At 39.6% G+C, this 10,165-nt stretch overlaps 1 protein-coding gene across 1 annotated transcript; it reads right to left on the bottom strand.

Annotated features, from left to right (window-relative positions):
* Window positions 1–6,354: 6,354 nt before the first annotated feature.
* LOC138887828 (uncharacterized) lies at window positions 6,355–9,955 on the bottom strand. The gene is made up of 6 exons (XM_070169616.1): window positions 9,338–9,955; window positions 8,808–9,194; window positions 7,993–8,625; window positions 7,686–7,843; window positions 7,408–7,623; window positions 6,355–6,703 (listed from the first exon to the last, which is right to left on the bottom strand). The coding sequence occupies exons 1-6, from the start codon at window positions 9,953–9,955 to the stop codon at window positions 6,355–6,357; spliced, it is 2,361 nt and encodes a 786-aa protein (XP_070025717.1).
* Between the last annotated feature and the right edge of the window lie 210 nt (window positions 9,956–10,165).

Below are 10,165 nucleotides of genomic sequence, written 5' to 3'. Positions count from 1 at the left end.
CTCCATCTTCGATTCCTTAGGACTGCACTGTTGGAGTTCTTCATTGATCTCATTTCATTGGTATTAGAGCGAGGCGAATTCCGATCAGAAACATGCCGGAAGCAGGCACAAAAAACGGAGATATGAGGCGTGAGATGGATGAGTTACGCGAACAAGTGCACATGCAGGGGGACGCATTGGGTGAAATCAAATAGATGTTAGTAGCTATGTCTACTAACAATGGAGCTCCGACGACTCAATAGCCCCTGAAACGACAAAAAATGGGGGAAATCATCCACAAGGTAATAACCCTTGAAAACAAGAATATGAAGGTTTCCAAATTGGGAAGATTATGTGAGGGTTGTGTATCTTAGATTTGGGGACATTGAACACGCAGATCCCATGAAGGAGTTGATGGCTTTTAAACAAACTGGGGGTGTTCAAGAGTTTCTTGATAAGTTCGATGAATTGTTGAATCAGGTGGAGTTGATAGATGAACATTCTATTAGCATTTTCTTGGCTAATCTGAAACCAAAAATTGAAGTTCAGGTGAGGATGTTGGGTCCACAAACCTTGATGAAGGCTTATAGCCAAGCTCGGTTAGTAGAACAATCTTTGAAATTACAACATGGCCACACTCTGGCATTGGTAAGGGGTTCAATGGCATTGCTTCCTACCCCTAATGTCTCTTGGAATACAAACTATCAGGGGTTTAGTTACTATAAAGGAGGAGGAAGTATTAAAATTTCTGGAGCTAGGAGGAATACTAGGTTTGATAACAAGTCTGTTACTCCTGGGTCTAGGAGGTTATCCCCTGCAGAAATGGATGAGAAAAGGACAATGGGTTTATGCTACTAGTGCAATGAGAAATATACTTCTAATCATAAATGTAATAGGAGGAAACAATTGTTCATATTAGAATTGGATGAAGAAGAAAGAGTAGAAGAAGAGAAGTGGGACGATGGAGGAGCGGATCTTGAAAATTCTGAGGAATCAGCCTTGCAAACTCAGATGTCAGTACATGCACTTGATGGTACAAGCGATTATAGAACTATGAGAGTAAAATGAGCAGCAAAAGGGAAAATGATGCATGTTTTAATCGACTCTGGCTCTACATATAATGTCATGGATTTGGCAGTTGCTAAGAAATTGGGATGCAAGTTACAGACTATCCCTTCATTTGTAGTATCTGTAGCAAATGAAAGCAAAATACATAGCTCTATCATGACCTGTGGAGTTACTTGGAATATGCAAGGTGTGACATTTAAAGTTGATATGTTGGTGATTCCACTAGAAGGTACTGATGTAGTTCCTGGGATACAATGGTTAATCACATTAGGAAACATAAAACATAAGGTGAAACTTTAAAAAACTTAAAATGGAGTTCCAAATAGGTGAAATGAAGGTCTCATTAAGGGGAAACCAACTTGGATCCTTCAAATTATTGGCAAATATCAAAATGCAAAAAGTAATAAGTAAAACCAGTAAAATTAACTCGATGATGGTGGCTTTCATTCAACCAATGGAGGGGTCAAGTTTAACCTTGGACCATCTGGGCACTCATACCTCATAAGAAGCACATATTCCTGGAGATTTGCAGAAGATTTTGGACCAATATGTACCACTTTTTGAAGTACCTACCAACCTGCCACCCCACAAGAGTCATGACCACAAGATCATACTGAATGAGGGCACTTCACCTGTCAATGTGAAGCCATATAAATATCCTGCTAGTCAAAAAGATGAAATTGAGAAGATGATTAGAGAAATGCTAAAGTCTGGAGTCATTCGACCAAGTATAAGCACAATCTCTTCTCCTATTGTAATGGTTAAGAAAAATGATGGTTCTTGGAGGATTTGTATTGACTATAGAAAGCTAAATGATTTCTCAAAAATAGAGTTAAGGTCAGGTTATCATTGATAGTTTATAAGAGTCCACCAAACTATAGAGTACTAGGTCCTCTATGAGTTTTTACTGAGAATACTAATAAAACAGTAAGTAAATAAGACAGGGAATTTTACGTGGAAAAATCCCTACTCAAGGGGATAAAAAATCACGACCTGCACTGGTAGGATTTCAACTTCACTATGAGTAACTTTTAGATTACAACCTATGAAATCTAGGAATTAAACTCTTAATCCTTCACTAACTTATAATACACCTATTACAAGCCATTTTGCAATACACTTATTACAAGGCTTTAACTTATGACTAACTCTAGTCATGACACAAACTCAAGGCGTTTATGGTTTTACAAAGGGGTTCCTAAGTAACGCTTCTAGCTAGGAAATTTAGGAATTACAATAAGAACAATAACAAAGTTACAACTCAACTAAAGACAACAAAATACTAGATGTAGGAACTGGTCCTTAGCAGCGTTTAACTTTGTTCTTCAGGCTCTTGAGAATTAAGTTCACTATTTCAGAAGGCTTGAATACTTGAAGTGGTTCTTAAGTGTTCAAGTAATGTTTTATTGTAATGCACTTGTTAATACCACTTGGATGACATCACTTGAATGATGTAATTACTTGGTTGGTCAAAGGACAAGTGACGGCTAGAAACAGTGCAGTGCAAGTAGAAACAGTGCAGGCAGTCACGTCGCTTTCCAGCTGTACCCAATTGACTTCGTACTGCTATAAGGGAACCACAAGGATATCAGGTCCTTGTGTTGGTTATCTATCTCCTGAAGCTATAACAGTTCACATTTAGTTGGAGTCCGTTGATTGGCAATGTAAACCAAGTGTGCCAGGTTCCCTATCTGGTTCTTGACAGTAAGTTTGTTAGATCATCAAAACATAAGGCTAAGACATTGAAAACCCATCAATTTTTTCCTTTTTGATGATGACAAACGTAGACATTGATAACACATTTTTCTGAACAAAAATAACCAGATGAAGCCATAGGAACTTTGCAAGTCCCCCCTGACTTTGTGCTTCCCCCTTAATCGGATCCCTGTTTCAATTAATACTTCCCCCTTTTGGCATCATTAAAAATACACGAGCAAGCAATCAACATAAAGAAGTCTAGCCTAGCTAACTCATGCCACATATGTACACACAACATGATAGAAGAGAGAAACATAAGCATTAGATAACAAAAAGAGGATAGTTTTTTATAGATAAAAGATTGGACTGTTACCATCGGGAGAAGAACTGATACAACCCATCCACATCAAAACAAAAGAAACAAACACAACTACCAAATCATTAAAACAACATAAAAACAATCCAGAATCTGGTAACTGAAGGGTTTCTTAGGGAGCACTAGGAGTAGAGGGTTTGAAAGTTGTAGCAAGGGTTTGAAGAACTAGGTCTATTCGGGCATTCGCCGACTTTTGCTCGTTGAGCAGTTCTGCTTTCAGGTTCTCCACTTGTGCCCTGAGATCAACATTTTCTTTTGTCAAACGGACCACCTCCTCATTTGACTTAGGGGCCCATTGGGCCTGCTGACCTTCGCCTGCAACCTTGTAGTAGGTCGCTTAGTAGAAGACTCACGGGTGATCACTACCCTTCGCTTGACTATGAATGCATCAAGAGGAGTGTTTTCTTGATCCTCCTCATCACAGGGACTAGAATATCCAAGGGCTTAACAGCAAATGGAGGAGGAGATGCAGGAGCATAACTGGTCTAGGAGTGAGAACCCTGACATGTTTCCTCCGGAGAGGGGTCAGGTTCCTCACAAGAGGGTCCAGTAATGTCTGCTGGTGCAGAGCCTTCAACAACCACCATGGCTCCTTCTCCCACCAATCCCTGTGTCTCGGTCCTCTGAGACATGAGTGCACCAGAAATTATCTCTTGTAATACTCCGTTAGCAGATACCACAAGAATGGTTGTGATATTTTCATCCTCGATAGGCTCCATAGCCACCACAGAGCCTGAAGAAACAATGGCGGAAACCTCTACGACCTTAGGACCTTTACCCTATTCTCCATTTTTCCCTTGATCAATAGGAATCTCAGAAGATAGAGAAGAGGAATCAATGACTTTAGGGTTTTCTGAGATAGTCGCCTTAGAACTGGAGGGTGACAAGAAATCTGGGTTAAGAGTGATTTCAGTGATGAGGACAGGGATGGTTACAGAGGAATCATTGGAGACGGAGGACTAAATGGTTTGTTCAGGGTTAGTGACGACTGGTGCAGGAATTTCGGAGTTTGTGTCAACCATTCAAGAGATAGAGAGAAAATTCTTTGGAGAGGTTCTAATAGAGGACTATGGTCTGTGAAGAAGGGAGAGGGTTTTAATGAGAGAGGATAAATATGAAGAGAGAGATAGGAATCGGTTCTAAAACGGTGGTTGTGCTTGGAGAGTTGCAACGTTTTAGAGGGAGATAGAACGATTTAAAGTGAAAAGACGTGACAATAGAGTCTGAAAAGGTAGATGACATGGCAGTTGATATTTGTACTTTTTCAAGACGTGTATTAAAGAATGCACAGAACTACTAACCTTTGATACAAGAACCAGGTTCTTGACCTGTCATTGAAAATTTCAATCCTCTTTTATCACCTATGCAATGTATCTACGGCTTCTATAATCATCCTGCGTGTTTACCTGCAATGGTATTGAACTGAGTTAGACTTGGCCAGAAAACACTTTAGCTAATTCTACCTGAAGGTGATTTTCATAGCCAACAATGGAAATCAGGTTCTCAATTAGGCTTCAATAGCCTCAGCTGTACCATGTTTCTTTCAAAATGTTCCCTACTCAATGCTTTGGTGAAGATATCTGCAATTTGATCTTCAGTACTGTAGAACTTCATACAAATCAGTCCTTTCTCCATATTGTCCCTCAGAAAATGATGTCTCACATCAATATGCTTGGTTCTTTTGTGTTGAACTGGATTCTTTTCCATATTGAGTGCACTGGTGTTATCACATAGAAGAGACACACAATTAGTAAATACCCTGAAATCGTCCAGTTGTTGTTTAATCCATAGGAGCTGAGCACAACAGGAGGTTGCAGCTACATATTTTGCTTCAGCTGTTGAAAGAACCACTGAGTTTTGCTTCCTTGTGCCCCAAGAGATGAGACATGATCCAAGAAAATGAGCCATTCCAGAAGTGCTTTTTCTATCCATAAAATAACCTGTATAGTCAGCATCAGCATACCCAATAAGATTAAAATTGTCACCTGAGGGGTAATACAGGACCAGGTCCTGTGTTCTCTTAAGGTATCTCAAAATTCTTTTGGCAGTCTTCATATGAGATTCCTTGGGATTTGATTGAACCTTGCACACAGCCCCACACTGAAGACAATATCGGGTCTGCTGGCAGTGAAATAGAGAAGAGACCCAATAATGCCTCTATACATAGTTTGATTCACAAGAGATCCAGTTTCATCCATGTCCAATCGAGTAGCCATAGTGATGGGAGTGCCTATCACCTTTGATGCTTCCATATCAAACCTCTTCAAGAGCTCCTTGATATATTTCTGCTGACAAATGAATGTACCTTTTGTAGACTGCTTCACTTGAAGACCCAAGAAGAAATTCAGCTCCCCCATCATGCTCATTTCAAACTCACTTCCCATGAGTTTTGCAAATTCTTCACACAGAGAATCAGTTGTTGCCCCAAAAATGATGTCATCAACATAGACTTGAACAATGAGCAGGTTCCTTCCCGGTTTCTTCAGGAATAAAGTGTTGTCAATTTTCCCTCTTGTAAAACCATTTTCTAAGAGGAACTTTGACAGCCTTTCATACCAAGCTCGAGGAGCCTGCTTCAACCCATAGAATGCTTTGTCCAGTTTAAACACATATTCAGGGTGTTCATGACATTCAAACCCTGAAGGTTGCTTTACATAGAATTCTTTCTTAAGAAGTCCATTCAGAAATGCACTTTTGACATCCATTTGGAATAGAGTGAATTCCATATGAGATGCAAAAGCGATTAGGATTCTAATAGCTTCCATGCGAGCAACCAGAGCAAACATCTCATCATAATCAATCCATTCCTCCTGATTGTAACCTTGAACCACTAGCCTAGCCTTGTTCCTTGTAATGTTTCCATGTTCATCAAGCTTATTCCTGAATACCTACCTGGTTCCTATAATGGTTCGATTTGAAGGTCTAGGTACCAGGTGCTATACATTGTTCCTTTCGAACTGATGCAACTCATCTTGCATGGTTGTAATCCAATCTGCATCTTTCAAGGCTTCATTGATATTTTTGGGTTCTATTTGGGAAAGAAAGGCTGAGAAGGCAAGTGAATTTTTGGCTTTTGATCTGGTTTGTACTCTAGAATCAAGAGGGGTAATTATGTTGTCAAGAGGATGAGATATTTTATGTTTCCAGTTGCGCATTTGAGGTTTATTTATAGAGGAGCTTGGTATATCTAACTGGTTCCCTTATGTTATTCTCTCAGGTACATTTGGAGTACCTTATACTGTATCAACCACTGTTTCTTCAGCTTCAGTTGTAATTGAGGTACCTGGTTCCCTTGAGGAAGAGTCAGCATTGTCTCCACTAGGCTCCTTCACTTGGCTTATTATGTCTGTCTTTCCATTTGTCATGTCAATGACTTCACCTGGAATCAGTAAAGGCTCTCCATCTTGATCATCCTTGGTACTCTTCTCACAGGAGGGATAGGACTTGTCAAAGATTACATGAACACTTTTCTCAACACATTGAGTCTGTTTGTTGTATATCTTGTAAGCTTTACTTTGAGAAGAATACTCCAGAAAGATTCCTTCATCACTATTGGCATCAAATTTACCAAGCTGATCCTTTCTGTTATTGAGAACATAGCATTTGCACCCAAATGTTCTAAGGTGAGTCAGCTTGGGTTTCCTTCAATTCAGCAACTCATATGGAGTTTTGTTTAGGAGAGATCTGATCATGCACCTATTCACCAAGTAGCAGGTAGTGTTGACAGCTTCATCCTAGAAGTTCTTTGCTATCCCACTGCCGATCAACAATGTTCTTGCTATTTCTTCAAGAGTTCTATTCTTCCTTTCCACAAATCCATTTTGCTAGGGAGTTCTTGGAGCTGAGAAGTTGTGGGTAATGCCATTTTCAATATAGAACTCATCAAATTTGGCATTGTCAAATTCTGTTCCATGATATGATCTAATACATGCTACTCTAGACTCCATCTTAACCTGGATTTTCTTCACAAAAGCCACAAATACCTCGAAGGTTTATCTTTTGTTCTAAGAAATAGAGTCCATGTAAATCAGGAGTAGTCATCCACTATCACAAAGATGTATCTTTTTCTTCCTCTGAATTGCACTCTCATGGGGTCACAAAAATCTATATGAAGAAGATCGAGTGGCTTTGAGGTGCTGACATCCTTTTTAGGCTTAAAAGAAGATTTCACATGATTTCCTCTGGCACATGCATCACACACTTTTTGTACTTTGAACTTTGACATGGGCAGACCATAGACTAGGTCCTTCTGAATTAGTTTATTCAGAAGGGAGAAGCTTGCATGCCCCAATCTTCTGTGCCAGAGTTCAGCATCATCATCAATATATTTCAGACAACTCAGATCACCACTTTGTATAGACTCGAAATCAGCAACATAGATGTTCTTGTATCTCTTGGCCACAAGTACCACTTTACTAGTTACCAGATTAGTAATTGTACATATCTCGGACAAGAACTCCACCTTATTTCCTTTATCACAGATCTGAGAGACACTCAAGAGACTGTACTTAAGACCATTGACATAGTACACATTCTCAATAGAGTAAGTAAGTGATTTCCCGACTTTTCCAACTCCAAGAATGTGCCCTTTTTCCCATTGCCAAAGGATATGCTCCCTCCTTGCAGGGCTTTTAGTGAAAGAAAGTCCATGGTATTCCCAGTCATGTGCTTTGAATAGCCACTATCCATGAACCATTGCCGACTGCTTCCTTTCATTGTCCCCTGTACAAGGAAATCAAGAGTTAGTTTTAGGAACCCAAACAAGTTTGGGTCCCTTGTAGTAGGCAAGAGTGTGAATAAGAGCTCTCTTAGTCCATGCAGGTAATATACATTTTTTTGTGGGTGGCACCTGGTCCCCTTTTAGTAGTTACATTTTTAGCAAACACTTTGTTTTTCTGAATAGACTGGACCCTGGCTTGGTAATTTTCCTTGAAATGGTCATTGTTCTCACAGTGGGTACACGGCCAGTTATCTAGTACAGTAACATACTTGCTATGGGGGTTGTAAGGGGTTTTCTCCCTTTGGAACCCTATTCCCTGCCTGTTTCCACCATTATTAATATGCATGGCAATGATAGCTTCTGAGGGCCAAGTCCACTTCAGGGACTTTTTAAGATAATTTTTTACTCTTTCCAGTTCAGTTTGGAGATGCTTGTTTTTCTCAATTTCAACACACAGGCTATTTCTCACAGCCTTCAACTCATTTTCAAGACTAATGTGTGCCTCTCTGGCTACCTCTTTTCCTTTTCCAGAATTTCCAGGTTTAGACTCAGTTCCTAGTCCCTTTATTGGTTCCCTCAGGTCTGCAACTACTACCAAGAGATCATTTCTTTCTTCCTCAATATTAGTCACTCTCTTCACTAAGGCCTTTTTTTCTTTACTGAAGTTCTTAATGGTTTCCTTATGGTCAACAACTACAACCACTAAGTCATCTCTTTCATGCTCTATGTTAGCAATTTTTTCGGTTAAAACAAATTTTCCTTTTTCCAACTCACAAATGGTTTCCTTCAGATCAACTAAACACACTACCAGATCATCTCTAGTTTGTTCAGCTTCTCATAGCTCTAAGTTTAGGCATCCTTATCCTCCACAAGACTATGATAGGCATCAATCAATACATTATCTAAAGACATGAGTTTCTTAGGATAGTAGGATTTCAAATTTCTCTGAACATCCATAAAATTTACCTCACTGTTGTCATCATCTTTATCATCATCTGATTGGGCCATCAAAGAAAATATTGAATCATATTCATTTTTCTCACTTTCAACTGCCATCATGGAGCTATCACCTGCATCAGTTTCATCTTCAGACTCCCTAGAGGAGTCTCCCCATGCTGCAAGAGCCTGTTTCACCACATTGTCAGCAGATCTCTTCCTTTTGAAGTGCTTGTCAGGAACCAAGTTCCTCTTAGTTGCTTTATCAGGGTTGTACTTGGAGTGTTCTTGCTTCAGGAGAGGATAATCTTTGATGAAGTGCCCTAGCTTTCCACATTTGTGACAGAGATCATATTTCTTTGGCTGGAGTTGCCCCTTTTCAGTATTCCTCCATTTCTTCTGACCATCTTTTGAAACCTTTTGGTTAAGTAAGCCATGTCACTATCTTCCTCACTCGAGTCATTGCTTTTAGCTTTGAGTACCAGGTTCTTTTCTTTCTTTGGTTCTCTTCTTTCACTGTCTATCTTCCTCTTCATCTCGTAGGTCTTCAGATTTCCAACCAGCTCATCTATGGTCAGCTCCTGCAGGTCCTTTGCTTCAGTAATAGCATTCACCTTGCTTTCCCAAGAACTGGGCAGGATATTGAGAATTTTCCTTACTAGCTTGTTCCTAGGAATGATTTCACCAAGTGAGTGTAACTCATTTATGATAGAGGTGAATCTTGTGTGTATATCTTGAATAGATTCATCATCATTCATCCTAAAGACTTCATACTCAGTGATGAGCATGTCAATCTTAGATTTCTTTACTTGAGTAGTTCCCTCATGTGTTGTTTGCAAAGCTTCCCATATCTCCTTGGCAGTTTCACAACCAAAGATTCTATTGTATTCCTCAGGTCCTATTCCACACACCAAAAATTTTCTGGCATGAAAATTATTCTCCACAACTTTTATCTCTACGTCAGTGTATTCTTTTCTGGTTTTTGGCATTGTCAATGGAAGGTCTCCAACTGCCTTTGTTGGGATGTAAGGACTATCACATATGACATCCCACAACTCAGGATCTTCAGCTATGATAAAATCATGCATTCTTATCTTCCACCACCCATAGTATTGCCCATTAAACCTGGGTGGTCTGTACGTAGATTTTCCTTCTTCAAAAATTGGTGGAGCAGCCATACGGATTCTTCATAGGTATTAGCCTGATAGGAGGAACCCGTTCTAATACCAATTGATAGTTTATATAAGTCCATCAAACTATAGAGTACTAGGTCTTCTATGAGTTTCCACTGAGAATACTAATAAAATAGTAAGTAAATAAGACAGGGAATTTTACGTGGAAAAATCCCTGCTCAAGGGGATAAAAAACCACGACCTACACTGCTAGGA

The sequence above is a fragment of the Nicotiana sylvestris genome, chromosome 3, assembly GCF_000393655.2.
Source record: "Nicotiana sylvestris chromosome 3, ASM39365v2, whole genome shotgun sequence".
Taxonomy (NCBI): Eukaryota; Viridiplantae; Streptophyta; class Magnoliopsida; order Solanales; family Solanaceae; genus Nicotiana; species Nicotiana sylvestris.
The sequence above is the reverse complement of the archived record's forward strand: the minus strand, read 5'-3'. Positions and strand labels throughout refer to the sequence as shown.